This window comes from Gracilinanus agilis, chromosome 3 (genome assembly GCF_016433145.1).
Source record: "Gracilinanus agilis isolate LMUSP501 chromosome 3, AgileGrace, whole genome shotgun sequence".
Classification (NCBI taxonomy): domain Eukaryota; kingdom Metazoa; phylum Chordata; class Mammalia; order Didelphimorphia; family Didelphidae; genus Gracilinanus; species Gracilinanus agilis.
Window position 1 is genome coordinate 428992389 of NC_058132.1, and position 24892 is coordinate 429017280.

The 24892-nt window shown below is 32.3% G+C and overlaps 1 protein-coding gene across 1 annotated transcript in view; it reads right to left on the reverse strand.

Moving 5' to 3' along the window:
- ROBO1 (roundabout guidance receptor 1) overlaps positions 1-24892 on the reverse strand; it is a 1014586-nt gene that overhangs the window by 55665 nt on the left and 934029 nt on the right. Inside the window, exons 19-24 of the mRNA XM_044670323.1 lie at positions 24365-24562; positions 20522-20548; positions 18993-19035; positions 13101-13255; positions 4885-5220; positions 2575-2682 (exon numbers count right to left, since the gene is read on the reverse strand). Of these exons, the coding sequence (XP_044526258.1) occupies positions 2575-2682; positions 4885-5220; positions 13101-13255; positions 18993-19035; positions 20522-20548; positions 24365-24562 (867 nt within the window). The remainder of the gene's footprint in view (positions 1-2574; positions 2683-4884; positions 5221-13100; positions 13256-18992; positions 19036-20521; positions 20549-24364; positions 24563-24892) is intronic.

The window sequence follows — 24892 nt, forward strand, 5'->3', positions numbered from 1 at the left end:
TTTCTTCTTGATTGCAGGATTTTCTTCTTAACTTAGAAACAGAACTTAGCAATAATGTTACTGTGAATGTTCATCTTTTGGTCCATTTGAAATCATGATCAGAGGATTCTTTCAATTTCTATTTTCCTTCTTATTTTTAGAATTTCTGGTCAATTTTCTTAGACAATTTCTTGGAGTATGATGTATAAACCCCTTTTTTGATTATAACTTTCTAGGAGTTTAACTATTCTTATATTTTCTTTCCTTGATCTATTTTCTAGGTCTGTTGTTTTGGGGATGTTTCATATTATCCTATTATTTCAAACTATTGATATTCCTTAATTATTTATTGTTGTCTTAGGACATTGTTAGCTTCCTCCTTTTCAATTCTAGTTCTTAGGACATTATTTTATTCCATGAGCATCTGGATCTCTTCAGTTGGTGTAATCTTTCAAAAATTTCTTAATTTTCTTACATTGCTCTTTTTCCCTCTAATTTTTCTTCCCCTCTTTACATTTGTCTTTTATGTCTTTCTTAAACTCTTCCAAAAGCTCTTTTTGAGCTTGTGGCCATTTGTTGTATTTCTTTGCAATTTTTAAAGTAGGAATTCTCTGAGTTTAAACCAATGTCTTCTTTGTCCCCATAATATTTGGGCTCTTTTGTCTTTGCTTGCTCATTTTTATTTATTAAATTTTAAGAGCCGGGCCAATAGATTCTCAATAGACTCTCAGGATTCCTATTGTATGCTACCTCAGGTTTCAGGAATTTTCATGTTTATTTTTTCAGTCCTATTTATGCCAGTTTTTATAGCACAGCCTGATGTAATATCCTGGGGTACCCTGCTCAAACTCCAGTCCATGATTTACTTCAGGTATTCCAACCATTGCCTATAGGTAATTCTGCCACTGCTACTACAAGAAGCCTATCCATCTCCCACTGGGAGTGACCATAACTGAAGAGACCCCAGTCCCTTAGTAACCACACTCAATGAAGTGCACACCTTTGCTACAGCCTGAAACAGAGCAGGTGTTCACTCTGCATTCTTTGGGCCTCCAAAGGTCCTCATTTGCTACCAGTGAGGTTCGAGTTACTACCCTCATAGCCCAGAGCCCTGAGACTCCATGGTGTCCACTCCTTCATTCTCTAGCTGTTGGCTTGAGGGTATATCAAGAGCAGAGAATACAACAGGCAGTTGTTCCAAGGGCCTTCTGCCTGAGAATTCCAGTGATATACTTGGGGATACAGGGCCTGGGACTCAGCAAACAAGGTGAGGCTGCCAATCCTGCCCCCAGAAGTTACCTTGTTGATTCCACTCTATTTCTGTTCCTGCCCCCAGGGCCTATAGTGCTAGAACAGAGGACAGGGAAATCAGCAACCTTCCTCCCTGGTTTTCCCATGCTGTTCAATTTCACTCTTGACTCTTCTGGTTTTGCCACTTTTACTTTGATTTTGTGGAAGTATTTTTGGTTATTGTGGGGGATATTGGGAAGGTGAGAAAGCTTCATGCCTTACTCTGTCATCTTCCTAGAAATGATCTTATATTCTTTTATATCTTTGTTTTCAATGAAATATTTTCCATGGCATTTATATATGGAGCTATATAATTACATTTTGGAAATAAAGAACTTCATTTACTATATTCTTATTTAGAGTGGAGGTTCTCTCTAAGACAGTTACTGAGGAAGATGATGTCTAATAGTTTCAATTCAAGAAAACTGATAAGTCTCATAGCTTTCTCAATTTATATAAGAATTAAAGGCAGTATAATATAGTGAAAAGTGATAAATTTGAAATTAGGCTTTGCATCATAGTTTTAGAATTTAAAAGTTTCAAATCAGTTAATCTCTGCCTTTTTTCCCCTCACCTACAGTAACACTTGTACTAATGAATTTAAAAGATTGTTTACAAATCTTTATGAATCTTAATGTATAATAAAATATTATTATTAACTAATTTTATTTGCTTCAGAATCTTATATGTAATATGGTATCTGTATTAGGGGGGCTAATGAGGAGGGGGATGTAGCTAGGAATCAGGGTGGTGTCTGTATAACAATCCCCTTCTCACTCTCAGCTAACCTCTAACACTGTTAGACTTTATGGGAATCCCCTTAGAAATAGGGGGACCCTAGGAGGGTATGCTACCCCTAGGGGGCTGAAGGAAAGGTCACCCCACAAGGTGGGGTTTGTAATGACCCAGTTCAATGTTGTTACGACCTGGGATTTACAGAAGCCTCCCCCCGGCTTTAAAGATGGAACACAATCTGACTTAGCTGCAGCACTCTCTCCTCTAACAGTCTCCCAAATGAACCTGAACACGATCTGATCTTTTCTAGTATTTATTGTAGGTAACAAGGTTAAGGGATAATTGTGGAGGATAGTGGGTGCAGCGTCTCCCCTCCACAAGCTCTTAACCTCCAAAGACCCCTTTCTTAGGTCCAAACTCCTCTTCCAACTGTCATTTGGTCTCTTGCCCCTCTTCCAAAATTCCATCCCCACTCCAAGAATTCCATCCCTTGCCTCCATTCTCAATAACATTTGCAAAATATTTACAGGAGAACCTTAATTTGGGGCTGGGTGGTAGAGTGATACTTACCAGATGTACTACTGCCTCGATCTGAACTGTTGTAGGAGCCTCCAGTATTTTGGTCATAAGATTGATTGTACGGAATAGTTGGTGGGATGGTATCATTCGTTCGATAATCTATAGATTTAATAACAAAGTCAAATAATGTTAATCTCTTCATGAGTTATTTTACATGGATTTTTGCTATTCCCTTTTAATAGAATTTAATAGAAATAATTAGAAATAATTTAATAGAAATTAAAATCTTTTGTTTCCTATTTCATTTTTTTATAATCAGACTTTTAGAATCTGAAACTTTTCAGATTCTTAAACACATAAAACTATAAAATGTTAATACAATAAAGAAATGCAAATATGTATATGTGCATGTATACACATATGAATTATTCTCAGTTCTAAATGTTTATGTCTCTTATCTATGAAGACTGTCCCTTGTATAACTATTTTCCTTTTTTATGGTATGTACACACCTAATATATAAGCATTAATTTCCTTTTAAAAAGATAAAATATATTAGACAAAATCAGTTCATTTAACGATAGGATTTGGGGATTATGTGCCTTTAAATAAAAAGTGCTTAATAAAATTTCAGTCTAAAAAATAAATTCATTAAGAATTAAAAATAATACTATGGCTTATAAAAACACTGAACATTTAAGGAACCCTAGATGATAAAAAACAGAAATAAAAAAGAATGAAAAACAATTATCAAACACAAAGGGGAAACAAAGCAAAATGCTTAATGTAATTGGTTTTGTATAGTATAGAGTGTAATAGTTTTGTCAGTCTGGTTGCATTCCAGTTTATTTTATAGTGCTTTACACCACATATTTTCAATAAACCAGCACTTTTACATATGAAAAGTGAACAATGCTTTCAGTGATTCTTTAAAAAAAATAAATAATAAAGCAATATAATTAGTTATCATGGCATTAGGTAGTTCTAATGACTTGATTTTGAAAATAGTAGTGTTTTCTTGGGTCTTAAAGAATAATATAAGACCTTTCTCATTTCAAGGCTGAAACAAAAGGCAAATAAATAAGAAAAAATAAAATGCTTATGTTTATAAAAAATCCTTGGTATATAAAATTGCTGATTTTTGTTCATCCTTTTCTGGAATTGATTCCCTTTTACTTGTACATAGTTATTAATGTTTGTCTCTTGTGAGCTCACTGAGCGCAGGAAATGTTTTTATCTTTCTTTGTATCTCCAGTGCTAAGTGCAGTGACTCAAATAGTATAACCTTTATTGCTTTCTGATTGATTTATAGGAATTTTCTTTTAGAGTACTTTGTTCCTGCTCAATATTATATTTTGAAGAAAGTAAATGTACTCAAAGTATCTAAAATAAAATTTGGATATCTTTGAACACATACTACAAAATGTCTGTGCCTTCTCAAAATATTTGAAAATTACAAATACTTCCTTTCCTAGGGATATAACTTTGCAAATTAGTTTACTAAACTAAGTAGCTAAAAGGATCAAATTCTTCTCTTCTAATTCACACATTGTATTATAGAAAGCTCCCCTACATGCTAAAAAGAATATTCCTTTGCTCTATGTTACCACAAAATTAAAAAAAATAAGATCTGAGTTGAGTGTCAGAGTATGTTGGTTTAAATCCTACTTCTGCCAGTGTAAGCTTGGGCAATCCAGTAACCTTTCTAAAATTCAATTTTCTCAACTGTAAAATTAAGGCATTTACTGAACTAACTAAAGTCACTTCTATCTCTAAATCTATGATAGTATGGTTAATTAAGACATAGATAAGCTATGTCAACAATAGACTTTCATTTTCTAGAACTTATATTTGGTCTAATGAATATATGAAATAGAAATGCAATTTTTGGAACCACTTCAGTTTAATTTTAAAAGCTTTCTTTAGTTTTATATCAAAATGTCATTAGTTTATATGATCATATAGAAGTAATTATTTTTCATCAATGAGTGAAAATAATGAGAAAGTCTATTTAAAACGTGAGGTATTTTTGACTGTTGTACATCTTCCTTATGAATAAAAGATGGACCTAACCAATTCCTCATTGACTATTTTAATTTCAAAGCCATGTGAAAATACTTTACTTCCAATTCAAGCTATAACTGCTTACTTGTTACAATAATTTTAATCTTCAGAGGTTGTTATGGTGCTAATTAACTCTCTGACACTTGACAACTGATAATTTTGAAACTCATGAAACAGTTTATTATTTAAATATCAGAAAGTCTACACTTGCTAGTTTCAATAAGTTGCAATCCAGAGTGGTCAAAAGGGTAAGCAGGTCAAATCAAAAGGGATGGATGGAGAAGCAAAACTCTTCACCTTTGTTTAATTTGTTTTGCTCCATAATGTTATATTGAATAGATGCCACTTCCTGCTTTTGCTGACTAGAGGGTTTCCAGTGTTTCTCATTGGAATCTCCATTGCCATTATTAATGTTGTTGCTGATGTTTGACTGGATGAGCTGAGTGGTGGCATAAGGAGTGGGCTGCCCTGATGCATTAACAAATCGGCCATCCTTCAGGTTTGGACTATTGAAGGTTTTCATTTCATTGATCTTGTTGCTCAGGTCCACGTCACCATACACGGTAGGCTCAGGCAGCATCAGATTTGTTTGTTTGTTATCCAGCTGGTTGTTGTAATTTGCTATACAATCAGCTAAACCACAGGGAAAGAAAAAGGAGAAGGTTATTCCCTTGGGTTATAGGTACATATTCTTAGGGGCACTACGTTTAAAAATGTCTCTGTGTACCCATTTCCATGAAACAGAAATGGACTTGTAATTGGAAAGTCTCTAAGTCAGTTATAAACTTATGATGTACCAGACACTTTGTCAAGCACAGGAGATACAAAGAAAAGCAAAAAATAGATTTCATATGTATTTTGAGGCCCAGGAAACAGGGTGAAGTTCGGTAAAGATCACTGAACTTCTATTATACATTAAAAAGTATATCCTATTAAAAACTGTCTCCTATTTATAATATTAATCATACTAATACCAATGCTGTCAGAATTATACAATAAAACTCTATGTTCTATTAAACTTGCATTGTTGGATACTCACAAGTAAATTATTAAGTCCGTCGGACAAAGGACATAAATTGAAAATGAATAAAAGCTCTTTAAATAGTGGAAACTAAAATAGTATTACAATCTATTGGGAAATGGCTGAACAAATTATGGTATATGAACGCAATGGAAACATTATCGTGCCATAAGAAATTACTTATTACAGAGTGAATTATAGAGTGAACTAAGCAGAACTAGAAATAAAATTTATACAATGACAAAATACAAGAAACAACTTTAAAAGACTTTAGAACTCTGACCAATGTAATGACAAAGCATTATTCCAGAGGACTGACAGTGTCAAATGAGACAGTTTTGGAAATGGCCAATGTGGAATTTGTTTTGCTTTACTATATAAATTTGTTATGAAGATTTTCTGGTTTTGTTGTTGTTGCTGCTCAGTGGGGCAGAGGAGGGGAAATAAATGTTTATTAGTGGGAAAAAAATTAAGGAAATTCATGGAAAATATTATTCTGCTAGACAGATTACATCATTGTAAATGAATGTCTAAAGAAAGACCAAAGAGACTTAACAGAATTTGACAAGTGAAGTAACAATTATAAAAGTCAGTAAGTGCAAATCTACATAAGTATATTTACAATTTTCTAGGTGAGACAGCTTTTTGCCATAGAAGTAAAAGTATGTCCACAAATAATAAGAAATTAGTCAGTTGCTTCTGGGGTTTGGTATCCAGAAAGTTATAGAGAATCTTCCAGAAATTTTCAAATTGAATGATTATTGCCCACTTCTGGTGATTCATGTATATACAGATAATAAGGCCAGAAGGAATTTGGGGAGTATTCCTAAAAGTCAAGAAGTTTTGAACAAAACACTGTTTTCATAACTTATGGCAAATGAGGACTAAGATATCAGAAGTCATTATTGCTGTCAATAGAGCACAAGGGTATTAGATGAGAAAGGATTAGATAAGAGAGAAGATGACTAAGAAAAAGGTAGAAGGAAATGTTTAACTCTAGCCAATGGCTTAAAAATAGCAATATGGCTCCTGATAAAAAATGAAGTATACTTACCAAGATGTGGTAAGAATTTATCCTACCTAAAGAATCTTAAAAATCTAATGTCAAAGGTATTAAACAAAAAGGGAAAGAGCAAAGAAAGTTATGTGTAGCATGTGTGCATGTGTGTTGATGTGAAAGAGAGAGAAAGAGAGGGAAATTAAGAGTAACTAGAATATCACATAGAGCTGCTAAGGTGAAAAAGGAATTTAGATGCCTGAAATTCACAAGAGATAAAATCATAGTAAAGAATTAGCAATAAAGCTCCTGTATTGCGATATCTATGAACACTGTTTAAAGCATGGGTAACAAGTAAAGTGAATTAGAGATTCTAAAGAACCAAATTTGACCTTATAGGTATAACTAAAAGTTTTGGTGGAATGAGACCCATACGTGAACCAACAAATGATTCTGGAATAGGGTATATTTTATTCAGAGAATAAAGAGAGGTAAAAGAAGAGCTAAAAAATAATTGTGTATTAAGAAGGTATGTGTATTTAGAAAATCCAGGAGCCAAGGAAAGGAAGGGTAATAAAATATGAAAAAAAATTTGGGTGAAAAAAAAGCAAAGTTAAAACTGATGCAATATTATCACTGAAGTCTATGCTTTCAGTGGGCTTATATCTACATTATATATTATATATATATACAATTTTATTTTATTTTTTACATTTCATATTACATTTTTAATGGTTGAATGCATTTATCATTTATTTATCATTTTTATTAATTGATTTAGAATATTTTCCCATGATTACATGATTCATGTTCTTTCCCTCCCCTCTTCCCTCAACCCTTCCACTGGGTTTTACATGCATCATTTTTCAAAACCAATTTCCATATTACAATGTTTACAATAGAGTGATCATTTAAAGTCAATATCTCCAATCATATACCCATCAAACCATGTGATCAATCATGTTTTTCTTCTGTGTTTCTGGTCCCACAGTTCTTTCTCTGGATGTGGATGGCATTCTTTCCCTCAGAACTGTCCTGGAAAATTGTATTACTGCTAGTAGAAAAGCCAATTATGTTTAATTGTGCCACAGTGTATCAGCTTCTGTGTTCACTGTTCTCCTGGTTCTGTTCCTTTTGCTCTGGATCAATTCCTGGAAGTCTTTCCAGTTCATATGGAATTCCTCCAGTTCATTATTCCTTTCAGCACAATAGTATTCCATCATTATCAGATACCACAGTTCTTTCAGCCATTCCCCAATCGATGGAGACCCCCCTGAATTTTCCAGTTTTTTTGCTACCACAAAGAGCATGGCTATGAATATTTTTGAACACATATTTTTTCTTATTATCTCTTTGTGGTACAAACCCAGCAGTGGTATGGCTGGATCAAAGGACAGGCAGTCTTTTAAAGCTGTTTGGGCATAATTCCAAATTGCCTTAGAGAATGGTTGAATCAATTCATAAATCCACCAGCATTGCTATTAGTGTCCCAATTTTGCCATATCCTCTCCAACATTTATTACTTCCCTTTGCTGTCATATTGATCCATCTACTAGGTGGGAGGTGGTACCTCAGAGTTGTTTTGATTTGCATTTCTCAATTCAGGAGGCATTCAGAACACTTTTTCATGTGATTATTGATAGTTTTGATTTCTTTATCACAAAACTGCCTATTTATGTCCCTTGCCCATTTATCAAATCAGGAATAGCTTTTTTTTTTTGTACAATTGATTTAGATTCTCAGAGATTTGAAAAATTAGACCTTTGTCAGAGGTTTTTGGTTATAAAGATTTTTTCCCCAATTTGTTGCTTCCCTTCCAATTTTGGTTGCATTGTTTTTGATTTTACAAAACCTTTTTAATTTAATATAATCAAAATTATTCATTTTACATTTTGTAATATTCTCTATCTCTTGCTTGGTCTTAAATTCTTTCCTTTCCCATAGATCTGACAGGTATACTATTCTATGTTCACCTAATTTAATTTTAATTTCTCTCTTTATATTTAAGTCATTTACCAATTCTGGATTTATCTTGGTATAGAGTGTGAGATATTGATATAAACCTAATCCCTCCCATACTGTTTTCCAATTTTCCCAGCAGTTTTTGTCAAATAGTGGGTGCTTGTCCCCAAAGCTGGGATCTTTGGGTTTATTGTACACCATCTTGCTGAGGTCTTTTACCCCAATTCCACTGGTCCTCCCTTCTGTCTCTTAGCCAGTACCATATTGTTTTGATGATCACTGATTTAGAAGTACAGTTTAAGATCTGGTACTGCTAGGTCACCATCCTTCACATTTATTTTGTTATTTCCCTTGATATTCTTGATCTTTTTGTTCTTCCAAATGAACTTTGTTATGATTTTTTTCTAATTCAATGAACAAGTTTCTTGGTATTCAATTTTAAACAGGAACACTTAGCTAATAAACCTCAGAGCATTAAATAGGAAAGAATGATAGCATGATGATGATGATGATGATGATGATGATGTTTCCATGTAATTTATATCTGAATTCCATTGAAAATAAAAAGAATGACATTCCTGTTAATAAAAAACTTTAGAATTTTCAAAGAGCTTTACAAATATAATTTCATTTGAACCTTACTATAATGATACAAAAGAAGTGCAGAAATTATTCACTCCATTTTACAGCTGAGGAAACTGAGAAACAGAAAAAGGACCTGCCAGGGCTAGAGTTACTGAGTGCCAATAGTTAGGTTTGAATCTTAGTCTTTCTGCCTGTAGCTCTATGATACTGACTCAAATTTAACACAGAAATATGTACTGATGGAGGACATCAACTATCCAGACATCTGCTAAAGATCTTTTTATACCCAAAGCAGAATAAGCAATTTCTTGACAATGTCTCAATAATTTTGATTGTTGAAAACTGGAACAATCAACAGGGAGAAATTCAATAATCAGTATGAGTCTTGCTAATAAAAGAGAAATGGTTGTCAAGATGAAAATAGTAAGAACCTTGAAGCTAAGTGATTAATATATTTTATTTTATTTTTTTAAACCCTTAACTTCTGTGTATTGGCTTATAGGTGGAAGAGTGCTAAGGGTGGGCAATGAGAGTCAAGTGACTTGCCCAGGGTCACACAGCTGGGAAGTGTCTGAGGCCAGACCTGAACCTAGGACCTCCCGTCTCTAGGCCTGGCTCTCAATCCACTGAGCTACCCAGCTGCCCCCTGATTAATATATTTTAGAATTTATAAGAAAGAGGGAAAAGAATCAAGGAATAATAATATAATATGCACTTTGATTTTAGGGGATCAGATTTCAAAAATTAAGATAAAGAAAAAATAAGATCTTAGCTTCCCTGCCTGGGAATATGGTGGTCTATTAGTCAAACCTCAAGGTCTTTTTGAGATACCTGTGACTTTTTAAAACTCTGACCATCAAAAAGCTATGTCAATGGACCAGGACCTAATCTAATATCAGGATTGGTTTCAATACATTTTAAGAAAAAAAGAACAATTCTAGACCACATTGTGTAGGACTCTGATAAATACTTCTCCTATCACATATTGAATTCTAAAGCATAATACGAGCCTATTTAAGAGAAGCATAGGGAGAACAAAGACCTGGTATATTCTGTTCTGATCAAACTATATATTTAAAGCATTGAATTCAGTCCTGTTCTGTGCTCCACATTTTACAAAGCATATCATTAGCTAGTAATGCCCAAAGTAATGCAACTAAAATGGTGAAGGACACGGAGACATTTTATATAGAGACTAGGTGAAAGTGCTAAGTATATTTAGGCTGAAGTAGACTTGAGGGGTCATGAAAATCATCTTCAAGTATTTAAAGGGCTATTGTGTTGAAGCAAAATTAAGACTGATTTTGTTTGGGCTCAAAGGTAAGGAATAGGAACAATGGGTGGCTTCTGTTGTATTTCAGAGGAAAAACAACCAAACTTCCTAATACTTAATCACTGAGAAGTGGAATGGACTGGTCAGGAGGTAGTAAACAGGTTTCCCTTCACTGAAGGTCTTCAAGTGTTGGCTAGATTACTCTGTTGTAGAAAAGATTCTTACTATGATATGTCAGAGAAAATGGCCTTTGAAATCCTTTCAAGCTTCTGTGATTCTCTGATTTTAATGTTAATCATTTCAGAAATTCATTTAACAGGTTCCTTGAAATATCAAAGTAGCAACAACAGTGAAAAGCTTTTATAAAAATGATTTATTAGGACAGCATAACATAGCTTCTAGTTCCACCTCTGATCCATACTGGCTCTGTGTCCCTGAGCAAGGTACCTAATCCCTTATTATCTCAGGAAACACTCTAAGACTATACACTACAAAAAAAATCTTTGCAGACTTGTATTTGTGGAGGCAGTTTCCTCACTGGAAACTCCTTAAACCAAATGAATTCACAAGTCCAATCAAATTAAATAAAAAATAAAAACAAATAAACAGATAGACCAGGTAAGGTCATGCAAAGATTGAAATAAAATTTAAAAAATGAAATATCTTTTTTTTTTTTTAACCCTTGTACTTCAGTGTGTTGTCTCATAGGTGGAAGATTGGTAAGGGTGGGCAATGGGGGTCAAGTGACTTGCCCAGGGTCACACAGCTGGGAAGTGGCTGAGGCCGGGTTTGAACGTAGGACCTCCTGTCTCTAGGCCTGACTCTCACTCCACTGAGCTACCCAGCAGACCTGAAATATCTTTTTTACTCCTCCCATGTTAACTCGTAATCTGATTATCATTTAAGTAATGTTTATGGGATTATATGCTCCATCACAACAGTAAAACTAGTAGGTGCTTAATAAAAATTTACTATGCTGAACACCACTAATAATAAACCAACTCTCAACTTTGATGTACAAATTTGGAACTATTTAAAGCCTCAGTTTTAAATGTTAAAGTAAAATCACATTCTATTCAGATCAAAATTATGTTGTAAACAGATTTTCATGACAGAGAAAAGAATTCAACATGAATTAAAATAATGTGTCTTGCTTCATCCGTTTGATATGTAGGTGTCACATCCAACAAATCATGTTTATCTCAGTATTTAATTTTAGGTTACAGTTCATTTTTGTGAGTCATTGAAGAGAGAAAAATGAAAGCTATATAAAGAAACATTTGGATATACTTTTCATATCATGTACATTCAATTACAAAACAAAAATGTTTTTGTATATTTTATTAAATCATGAGGAGGGGTGAGGGTATATTTTAATATTCTTAGTTTGGTAAATTAGGATTTCATGGACAAGTTTTATTAAAGACTTGATCTTACTACACAATAAGTTTACTACTCAACAAGTTCACTAAAAAATCTTATAAAATTCATAAATTCTATGAATGTTTTCAGGCCTGATTAAGTTTTACTTTAACTGTGCTATATGAATCAGACACAGCACTACAATTTCAGTATCACTTCAAACTTACTTTTATCTATTCAAGCATGTTGTGAGTTCTTCAAAAACAAGGAACCATGTCAAATATACTTCCTTGTATCTGCGTATCACTTACACAGTATACAAAGCAATTCCTTAGTTAATTCCTTTATTGACTAAGCAAAAGTTCAATTTGAAATTTATTTAACATAATAATCTTATTCTGCTTCTCCACTTAATTCTTAATCTAATGAGTTATTGTAGCATGGAAGTGCCTCTTATATGCAAAAGGAATATCATTGAAAGATTTTAAAAGGCCCTATACCACAGTGGGAAGAATGAGTAGAGATCTAATAAGAGACTTCATGTTTGTATATGAGAGGCTCATCACTAGAAGGCTGACCATGATGTGGTGGATATTTTCAACTGTAGCAACTCATGAAGGCCAACTACTAAGGTATTGAGATATCAAAATCTGGACTAATGGATTCAGGACCTAAAGTGATGAAATCATAGATTCTTGAAGAATTAAAATATGTTATCTGAGTCTGGATGAGAGGAATTGTGCTGGAATAGCCTCTTAAGCAGAAGAAAATAAGAGTTGGGGTGGTGTTATGTGTTATTAAATGACAATGTAGGGGCTTATGATCTTGATATTTCCTGATACAACAGGGAAGAGAGTAAATATTACATAAGAATCCAGATAAAAATGAGACTTTTGACCCTTTGTCTGGAAACCCCATCTCCACTCTCAACATTTATTGATAAGTCAGGTGCAAGTATATATATAAATCTTACTTTGTTGAAAGCCATTTTGGAACTAAGCCAGAATAGGTCAAAAATCTTGGAAATGTGTATGTCACAAAATAGAACTTAGCTATAAAAATACTTTATTTAAAACATTTCATACAACTATCATCTTGAACAACATAATATAGATTATTCAAGTTTCTCCTGATGGATTTCATCTTCTGCTATAATGAATAAAGGAGCAAAAGAAATAAAGAAGAAATTACAGAAACATTTTATTTTAACAGGTAAAATAGTAAAGGGGTGTGTGTGTGTGTGTGTGTTGGGAATGGGGGTAAAGCTTAGTACCTCCCAAAAAATAATTAAAGAATGAAGATTGTATTCTAACCTGGGCGGCTATAAGTTGTCAGGTTGCTATCGCTGTTTCCATTGCTTGCTGTACAACAGTTGATTGAGCAGTCATTGTGATTATTTCCAGTATTGGGCCAAGTGTCTGCTAGCCACGGCTGAGTGACAGGTTCATTGATATTGAGAAGTCCAGGCCTTTAAAGAAAATGCAAATGTTACAAGCATAAGCAAAAATATTTTTTTATATAACTGTCAAGTAGAACAGCAATATTAGACTTACAGATTATGGTTCATGCACTGGGCAGAAGTGTTCTATTAGAATACTTCTAGGGTACCTTCTAGTGTACCTTCCAGTTTTAAAATTCTATAATTCTATAAAAATAATATACAAAATTCTATAAATAACAGAACCATCAAATCTTAAGCGTTGGAGAGTCTACAGAGGTTGCCTTATTCAAATTTTTGTAGAAAGTGAGGTTCAGTTACAAAGGTAGTTGATGAAAAAACCCTGACGAGAACCTAAGGTTTCCTGATTTTCAGGAAAACAAACTTCCTAGGAAAAGGTTGTAAAATAAACACTAGAATACAAAACCATAGGCACAATAGTTGTCACAAGTATATCAATTCTGTTTTTTAGTAGCCTAACCTGTATTCCATGCACTTTGTTTTTTAGATACATTTAAATCAGTATTTTATTAAGGTGATTTCTTTCTAAATTTTATTAAGGAATGTCATTTTACTCAAGGCTAATGGATTCCTCATATTAAGTACATGTTTCCATTCAAAATAGTATATTATAGAATAGAATTGTGGTTTTCTGATTCTCTTTTTCAGTGCACTTGTCTGAAGATTTGTCAGAATTTTTTGATGACAGTCTACCAAAGGTCATACATCCCTTCATCAATATAGGGAAAAACATTAATTAAATATGGGAAAAAGCAGATGTCCATCCTAAGAAATATTACTTTTAACATTTTATTTTCATTAACAGAGGTTTGGGCTCAACAGTGCTAATGAATGAAATGGAGGCCAAAAATGGCATTCTTCATGTACTTTTTCAACATATTCCCCATCTGATAATTCAGTAAAAAGAGCTGATGACCTATAACTTTATAAAAAAATATAAAAATTATATAAAAATATAAAACATTTTTAAAAATTAAACATATAGATGCTATACTTTCTATCACAAACACTTTGTGTTTTGAATTTTCTTTGTTAATCTAAAATAATTGTTCATCAAATAATCTGTGAATAAGAATCTGACATCTTTCCCTCTATGAATTCTGCTCCATGTTTAGTCAATAAAAGAAATGTTACAGAAAACACGGTTATTTTAAAATAATTTCTTGCAAAATCCAATGCCTAGATTATATATCATGTATTTTTAATTGGGAAAAATGCTGAAATTCTCTAAAGATTTCTTCCTAAATGCATATGTACAAATAAAAATGGCATTTAAGTAAAGTATTGGAATTAAAAATAAGCCTCTTAGTATATACAAAGCAGCAATCAAAATAGTCCTATTCTGAAAACAACTGTGAAAATAGTTATTTACATATCCAAATGTAATGAATAATTTCTGTTTTTGTCAACCCAAACACCAATCTGCTTGCTAGATGTTGCAATGACCTAATACATCTAAAACAGTTAGAATTGGGTAATTGGGTAAAAAGATTTGAAGAATAAGATTCAGCTCAATATAGAAATGATCTCATTTTTAGCCAAACTTCAGTTGTCCATTGCTATTAATATTATTATTATTATTACAGAGCAAACTAGGCCTTACCATCTGACAGAAGCAGTCTGATCAATTTTAAAAATAAAATTAATACTTCAAAATAGAAATTTCATCATTATGTGTTTATGGGTGTATATGCACTCACACAAGATACTTAAGGTGTATGCATTTTAATAGAGGAATTCAAGATTTATCTTGTGGAGCTCCTCACATTTCACATTTCTCTTTACATCATTAGATGAGCTCTAATGCCTCTTTTAGCTGTAATTTTCTTTTTAAAATAAATTTTATTGATATATTTTATTTTCAAGTTATCTACAATCCAAATGCACCCTTCTACCTTCTTCCCTAACCCTGAGACGCCTACTTTATAAAATATGTAATAAAGAGTAGGAAAAAAACTTCACCAGTTCAGCAAAAATAACCAACATATCAAAATATCTAACAGTATAGTCAGTGTTTTATCCTCACAATTTCACATTCCTACAAAGATATGTTTTTTTAGGCATAGTGTGCTTTTGTCTTTTAGAGGTAGGTGGGAAAGCTATGATCCAATAAATGTTATTGGGAAAATGGGTTTGCCTTGCACAATGTAAGTGTTGCACATATGATTAATTGTCCTTTTCCTTTTTCTTCTTCCTCCTAAAAGATAGTATAGATAGCATAAAGGAGGAACAAAAGTCAGACATGCAGGTCAAATATAGATTAGTCAGATTCTGAATCAATTATAAAAATGAATAAGTAATCTAATAACAGCAAATGTTATATATTCTGTTCTTCATAGAGTTCAAAATTCAAGTGGTTAAGAAAACATCCAGAATATTTGTCTAACTTACAATAATTTTGAACTAATTCAAGATTTTTCTTTTTTAAAAAGGCAATGAGAAGTACAGGAAAGAGCTATCTATTTAGCAGAAAGGCCTAGGTACAGTTCTATGTCTAACATACACTGGCCATCTAACAATGGGCAAGGCTCTAATTCTTTCAGTGGTGTAGGCAATTCCAGGGTGTATATTGCTGTAAAGTTCCTAGTTTGCATCTCCTATAGCAATGAAATCACATATCTAAAGCGAAACCCAAAAAATAAAGATACAGACTTAAATGGATATCCTTCTTTTTCCATATCAGTTTCAAAGGCAATCATTTGTTTTGGGATTTTCAAAGTCCTCCACTTCATACCAGAAGGCTAAGGTCAAACAAGCTTTTATAAGCCTATGATAAGCTTTTATAAGCTTATGATAAAAGCAGAAGGATTTGACTAATCAATTGTGTATGTAAAATTTATATTTAAGCCTCAAAAAACAAATTCATATGGACAACAAAACAATGTCACAAAACTTCAACTTCAGAAGTGACTCAGATAGTCAGATATATATCTTTGGAACCTAAGCAAGAGCAACAGCTCATATCATCAGTACACTGATATACCGAAAATGACTACTGAGTAATAGTAGTAAATAAAAGGCAATTGTTTTGATAGAAGCTGGAGATGTGGGTGTTTGCTTTTTTTTCTTCTAAGTTTGGTGGCTTTTATTTCTATTTTAACAAGCTAGCATTTTTTAATGTTATTATAAATAAGGAGTTCTCTTCTTGCTCCATGTTTGCTTATCAAGAAGAGAAAAAGGAATATGCACACATGTACTCACACACATTTAGATATTAGGTATTTAATGTGTAAACATATTCTGTATATGTACATAATATAAATATGCATACTCATATACACTTATTGACCTATCTATCTTATCTATCTATCTATCTATATGTATATTATACACACTTACATTACAATCCTTACCTCAGGAAACATATATTCTAACTTAAGGAAGAAAATAGCTAGGAAGGGTCAGCTTTATGACCTTAATGTTAACCTTAGTTTCTATAAGGCTTTGCAGTTTGGTGAGGATATACAAGGTAAAAGAAGGAAAGGAATATGGATGTTTACCACCTATGTCTAAAATATATTTTAATATAGTTGATCAATACTTGATTAAGAGAAACTACTTAGGTTTTTATTTGTTCTGTTCCTACAGAAACATTATGCTTTTCAAACAACAATCCTACCCCCACCCCATACCTTTCTGATGCTTTATATTCTAGTTTGGCGGGCTGATTAAGAATATTTAAGGTAGGGGGCGGCAGCTGGGTACCTCAGTGGAGTGAGAGTCAGGCCTAGAGACAGGAGGTCCTAGGTTCAAACCCGGTCTCAGCCACTTTCCAGCTGTGTGACCCTGGGCAAGTCACTTGACCCCCATTGCCCACCCTTACCACTCTTCCACCTATGAGACAATACACCGAAGTTAAGGGTTAAAAAAAAAAAAAGAATATTTAAGGTAGGAGAGGAGTTGATGGGTATTTATAATTTACCTCCATTGTCCTATAAAGCAAACACATTTATTAGCTAGCTTCTATCACTGATAAAGTGAGGTTTTTTCCCCCCTTCCAACCATCAAATTTGTATTTTTAAAAAATACTTTGAATCATAGGATTTGAAAATTTGGAGAAGATTTTAAATAATTATTAAATTCTTCATTTTACAGAGGAAGAATTTTAACGTCAGAAAAGAAATCTAGAATCCAGGGCTATGGACATCTAGTTCAGACTTTCTCACATTATTTGGAAGACATGGAATTATTAAATTCCTTACGTTACACTTGGCTTATCTTAACTCCATTTGGGAAAAAGCACTTATTTTAAACTCTAAAATGTCTATTTACAGATATAAGTGTGGGTATATAATACAGAGAAATAAATAGAAGGATAAATCATGATAGGTGTTCTCTCTCTACTAGCAGAAATTGTCCTGCTCCAAATGTTCTTTTTTGTATATGCACTTTTTTAAAAATTAGATTACAAACATGAGATCTAGAACCTGTTTATACTTCTTCAGGATTTTAGAACTTCCTTCGCCAAAAGCAAAACAAAATTAAAAAAAGCAAACACCTACACACAGAGCAAATAATAGTTAACTGAGTACATGCTTGCCAATGGATTGATTATAGTTAACTAAAGGTCTTTAGTAAGATATAGAGTGGTAGCAAGACAGATAGATAAAAGCAGACAGATACACATTAATCCATTGCCTCCTAAAAGACAAGTTCTCTAGACCTGAAGCTCTTTTATGAATACTTAAATTTCTGACTATTCTAAAGGATACAAAAATGTGTCCAGCTTTAATTCCCCAAATAACAAATTGAGAACTAAAGAAAGGAAATTCTTAAAAAGAACCACTAACTATTTTACTCTATTGATATGAGATAAACATGGATAGCAGAGCAAAAAAACCTTTGTTATTCCCTTAGAGAAAAATCAGTGTTCAATGCCAAATATCCAAAACCATTTTCTGGATGCATTTTTATAAATGGCACAAATAGAAAATAGGTCTTACGTGGAAGCTTTTCTTTTGATTTTTTGCACATACTAAACTAGACCTGGTATAAACTTCTCTTGTCTTCTTAAAATTATCTCTTACCCAGGAAAAGTCAAAACCAGGTGGCTTGCACAGGTGTAGCCAAACCTAATTATAATTTGTGACCATACTGTGGCTATATTATCACCGATTAAACAATAATCCATGAAACACATATGTATTAGATTCAATTTCAGCTTTATCTAAATGTTTACAGAAAAAAGCTTTTTAATTAAATAAGGTATCCTGCTTTCTTCTTTTAGATTATTACTTATTGTAAGTGATGGCTTAAATGCATCTACAAAATCAGAACAGAACAACAAAAATTTACAAGCTGCTGTTGTGTTAAGAAGGTTATCTCAATGAATATTTCTTTCTTTTGTGGTATCTCTGAAACAACTATATTTCTTAATCTCAATAAATGACACAACTTAATTACTCTGATGCTTTTAATCATCTGTTAAATCAAGTCTCTTCTTTTTTTTGGTTAATGTGCTCCCTCTGGTGTTCATTTCGTAATAATACACTAGTTCCAATCATAACAGCAACTGGGTTGAAAGAGTTCAAATCAATTCTACAAAGGGAACCATGTATTTTATTGTGAAAAGATATGAATCAAGTTCTACAGTAAAAATAAACTTGCTAAATGGTACCAAAATTAAGAAAATATTGATTTCACATTTTCCTTTCTTACAATACATCATTCATCCTTAATAAACCTCAGTTCAATTGTGAGATTTATTTCTTGCTTCTTAAAAATCTAAAACAAACAATGTAATTACCTGCCTCCACTGCTCACTGCTTCTCCTCCTCTCTGATAAGTTACTAGAATGTTACAAAAGAAAGGAATAATTAATAATTGCATTAGATATTGCAAATGATGTGCATTTTTAGTACTTTCTAAAAGAGATGTTTTTTTTCCTACTCAGACATCTAATGATACCATTCTCAAGTAGGGAACAATTTTCTTGAGAAATTAATTTATTTTTAAGTTATGACAATGATTTTAGGAAATAACCATTTTTCTAAATGCGTCATCAAGATTAAAAATAGAACTCATTCATTTATCCATTATTCAGCAAAATACCATTAATTACATATCTCTACAATGCCTTCCCATTCATGCATTTTTCTTTTTATTATTTGTAATTTTAATAACAAATTTCTATATAAGTTTTCCAAAGTTATATAATCCAAATTGTCACCCCTTCCTTCTTCTCTCCTCCCTCCCAGAGCTGTCAATTCAATCTACGTTATACATGTATTATCACATAAACTTTACAATCTGTGATTTTATTTGGAAAAAAATAAATGAAAAAAATGCCAGTAGTAAAGATAACCATTAAAAAGGAGAAAAAACTACTATACAAATTATATGTGACTAGCTGACTTATAGATCCTACTACTGACTTAAGTAATTTAGGTTAATTACTTTTACACCTATTCATACCACCCAACACATTCTTATTATTTAAAAAATAGCTTTCTGAAGGCAAAAGTCAAATAGCTTTATGCTTTTGACCCTTGATTTATTTATTTATTTGTGTGTTTGTTTAAAAGTTGTTCATAGTGAGCTAAAAAGGGGTTAAAATGATAAGCTTCACTGCAAATTCTGATGGATTCAACAGCTGTGCACTTTCTTACTAGGAATGTGTTTTTAAAATCTGCCAAATTCTCGCCATTACAATTCCTAGCTAGGAATCTGCAAGGGAGAGATAACTGCTTCCAGTAATTACAGTAATAGGATTAAAACATAGGAGACAATACTACAGGTATTTTTTTTTTGTTAATGGTAATGTGAAAGAAGAGGGCTCTCTACCAAACAAACTGAATAGTCATGATTATCAGGATCTTGACCTAATAAAATGGAAGCTTTATTCTTTAAGTATGCTGTACATTACAATTAACTTCTTTTAAAAGGTTGATTCTATAGCAGAGAATGATAAGAAAGAGAACTGTATATGTAAAAAATTTACAAAAGTCATGTTGAAGAAAATAATGAAGTCAGAAAATAATCAACAGGATCATTAGCATGTTAAACTGTTCCTTGGGGTAGAAACAGTGTATCTCTAATAAAAATAGTGCAAACAAATAGTAAGATTCAATGTGAAGTCATGAATAAATAAATCTATTATATAGATGAAAAGCAGTGCCTAAGATTTCTATTCAAACACATGCATGTCTGCCACTATTAAATTTGTTTTTTCATTTTAGCACAGCTTCTGGGTTGGTTATATTAGAAAAGGTGAAATATAGTATAATACATGCCAAACTAACAAAGGACAGGGTGAGGGTAAGTACAAATATATACCTGTTGGTGTGAAGGTAAAAGACGGGACTGAAAAATCAAAACAAAATATAAACCAGTTATTAAGCTGAAGAGAGAAGGGGAACATATCACATTAGTATAAATCAAGCAGACAGTTGAACATAAAACAAATGTAAATAACTAAGCCAGTTGTTCTGTCACATTGATAGATGAATAAAATCAAATATGCAGTTAAAAAAGAAGACTGCCTCTAAATGTATCAATTTGAGGTAGCTAACATTGCAGTACACTCAGGAGAGGAATAGAGCTGGGTTAGCCTGGGTTAGACTCTTCATTTAGGTCATAGTCTTAGTGCAGACATGAATACTAAACTATTAATCATATTAAAACATTGGATGATAGATTCTTGAACAAGTATAAGATCTTGCTTGAACCTTATCTATAAATCAGTAAGTAAATGATCATTAAAAGGAAACTATTAAGGATTCAGAATAAAGCAATCATGGAACAAAAAGAATTATAAAATTTAACTTTCATTTTGATTAGCTTCAACAAGAAATGTCTAACATCTCACTATAGAAGTATGTAAATGCTACATTTCCAATTGTTTATTTTGACATTGCAGAAAAATCCTGGATGGACCAAAGTCTGGATGTTTTAAAACTGCAATTTCTACACTTTATTTTTAAAAGCTCTCTGAGAGTGCTCTCTGTCTGTCTGTCTGTGATTTTGTATACATGTAACCTCCTACACATGATAATCTAACAATGGAATACTAGTCCTCTGAAAACCTTTACTCTATCTCTAGTTATAAATCTTAATCTAATCAATAATGCCTGAAACAAAACTGCAGATCTTAAAAGAGGCAGCCTTTGCCTCCCTCATTCTTTCTATCATCTCACACTTCCCTCTGTATGTTACATGACACAAGAACAATTTCCATGTGATTTCATAGAAGGAGGAGACTGACTTATTTTTCCAAGCTCTTCAAATTAATTTAAAGTCTGATCTAGTTATAACAGTGATGAGATTAAGATTTAGTTATATATAATTTTGATACAGAGGAAATGAAATTCTGATTGCATATTTTATGTAAGAGCACTGCCAAGTGTATTTTCCATTTCATATAGTTCACGTTTCTATGAAATTTATTTTAGGATTAAGGCCTTTGGGATACAAATAGTATCATTGGGGGCCCACTCCAGGAAACACAAGCTACTTTATATCTATGTATATACTATATATAGAGGGGGGAAAAAACAAAAATATTGTTTACTCAATTCAATGCACTGACCTTCATTTTCTATCCCAGAAGTCAAGAGTTCTATTATGGCTTACCCACCCCACCCACTCCACAGTCAGGTTTTATCACACAGTAATTTAGCTACATTAAAAATTACAGAAGCATAGTAACAAGTCCATAAATGAATAAATAAAAAGGCACATATGAAACTATAGCTATTCAAACAAGAAGGGAGTGCCTCAACATTAATTTGCAATCACAAGGACATAGGAAAAATAAGAAAGGTCCTTGTCATTTCTTCTCTTAAGTCAATTGCTAACCTCCAGTTTGAGGAACATAAAAGAAAATTAAAAGAAGTCAAAACTAAATGAAACCTTCACAGCGAGTACACCAAAGGACAACCTAATTCTCAAAGCTTCCATTAATAAACTGTCTTTCTGCCCAATATGAGTGTCTATGTGCAAGTGTGGATACTGAAGTATTTTAACATGTCAAGCCAGAGGCGAAAAAGGTTGAAAAAATTGTTAATAATTTACAGATCAATAGGCTTTTTCACATTTATTTCTTCAAAATGCTTCACATCTTTTTTCTTGAAATTATGAACATGATTTTTCAGTGTAGAAACATGTTCCTTTTAAAAATATCAACATGTAGAAGAGGAATTTTTGAAGAAATGTACTGATGAAATATATAAATATATGAATGAAATAAATGAAGAAATATATTAAAATAGTTATTTCATTATTCTGTGCCATTAGGGCACAGAAATCAGAATCAAAACCTCATCAAATTACATTTGTAATTATGTTCTATGATTTCTGCTAAAACACTAGCTAGATGAAAGGACAACAATATAAGTTTAGTAGGTTTTACAGAAAGAATGCATAAGCATTGATCGGCATGCTTAAAGAATATTAGTAAGAAGAAAAGAGGATTTCAGAAGTTAAATTCAGTTTGCTTATATATCTTGAGATTCCAAGAGAATTGAAGATATTAAATATGTGCAACTACATAAAAAAGTCATATAATGGATGTGACACCTGATTATAAGATGTAAGGAAAGAGGCAGACTCACATTAATCAAATTCAAACTAGAGTAAAAAAAAACCCAAACTCTGCAAATTTCACAAGTACACCAATTTCAAAAATAGAGCAACCTTCTCATTTTCTTTTTATTCAAAAAGTTTTTATATGGTAATATATGTGTCTTAAATCTGAAAACAGATTGGGTATGAGCTATAGTCAATACTTTGCAATGAGTACAACAATTCACTTTAGGTTTGATTCCCTGGTGAGGCAACAGACTCTGTATTTAAAATGGTATGTTTGAAGATATATTTGATGCTGCTAATATGACAACCATCTAATGAAAGATTCAGAGCTCCCCCCCCCAGCTTTTCAGGTGGTGGATTAACTGACTCTTCATCCACTGAACAGAATTTCTCTTTGTGGAATGATAACTAATTCATTTAAAGGACGAAACTTATGAGTCAATCAAATTATTTGGCCTAGATACTTAAAGGTGTGTTTTCTTAATTTTTTACAGCTAAGACAAAGAAATTATCCCTTCCTATCCCCCCCAAAAGGGATAGGCATCTTTAATACAAATTAAACTTTTGAAAATCAATAATGGAAGCTCTAAATCATACAAAATATTTATTAGGAACAACAGTGACCTGTATAATTCAAAACTGAAATTTTGGTAAATCATGAGAAAGTTTTATTTCTAAGGAATGTCTATATGTTTTTAACAGCATTAAAATTTCCTGAGGACAGAGAGATACAAACAATTAATCCAAAGTACATGTATATTTGTGGAAAAGGTACTTGTGAAAAGCACTGGCACTGTTCATTTCATCCCAGGAGACTGCATATGATTCCAAAGAAACCCTTTCTAATAAAACTAATTCAAGCATAAATTCTGCTGACACTGTAAATTTGGGTACTGGAAACCCTGCCATCAGCAATATGTATATATTTAACTGAGAAGCTTTAATTAAGGGGGAAGAAAGATCTTAATTCCTTTTTTCTTCTCTGCCAGCAATAGCAATTTCTCAATCATTATTCCCTTATCTAGAAAAACAATAACTGATCCTAAAATAATCAAAGAACACAATTGTCCCTCTTGTTTCATACTCTTCAAAACTGTGAAAATTCAAAATTCAAGTTCTTTTTTTTATAATTTTGATTATAGGAAGGGTGGAATTTCCTCACTTCTATGTAAAGCCAAAGATGAATTATCTAAGTGACTGCTCTAGAAGTGATAAACTTCTACATGTTTTCTCATATTAGATTCATGAGTTATAAAAATACAGAAATAAAGAGTCAGCATAACCATATTTATTATATTTATTATATATCTCTCTTGTCAATGCAAATTATATAAAGATTATTTCCACATACATATCTATGATTACATTGCTACATAGGTGCACATATAGCTTATATTCAATTTAAATCATATACAATAAATATGTTTTAAATGGAATGTAAGGTAAATATAGCAAAATAATTTTAACTTTAAAATATTATAAATATAAAGGTTTATAATTATTTAAAATACCATAAGTACTACCTATAAAAATGCAACTTCAACCTTAGGTAAACATCAAGAATTTTAGAAAATTAAATGAGCTAAATACCTTTTCTTATACCAGCATAAGTACTAGTGAGTCCGTTTCTCTTCTTCCGGTGACGATACAACCATATGCTGAAGACCATAAGGATTATCCAACAAGCAGCTCCAATGCCTGCTATAAATGCTGGCTGCTTCACAACATCAGAAATCTGCTGAGCAAGACTGACTTGATCCTCTGGTGACACGGGATTCCCATAGGAGTCTGAAAATTCATCTTTTGATTAATTAGGTCTTTAAGACTCAACACGCAACTAATGTGACAGAAATTTTATGCAATGCATTGTGGTTGTCTGTTTTCAAATTTTAGAGCAGTGATAGCTAATCTTGCTCTTGTAATCTCCATTTGCCTCCTAAAATCATGGTATCTAGTGAAATAAAACAAAATTAATTTTAATTCAATTTGAGAAAAAAATGCTACTTGCAGTAAAAGGGTAGTAGAAAGTTTTAAAATGCCAAAAATAAGGGCTTAGGTAAAGTCCCCAAGAAAAATCCTTCTAAATAAATACAAACATGAAAGTCAAGAAAAAAACAT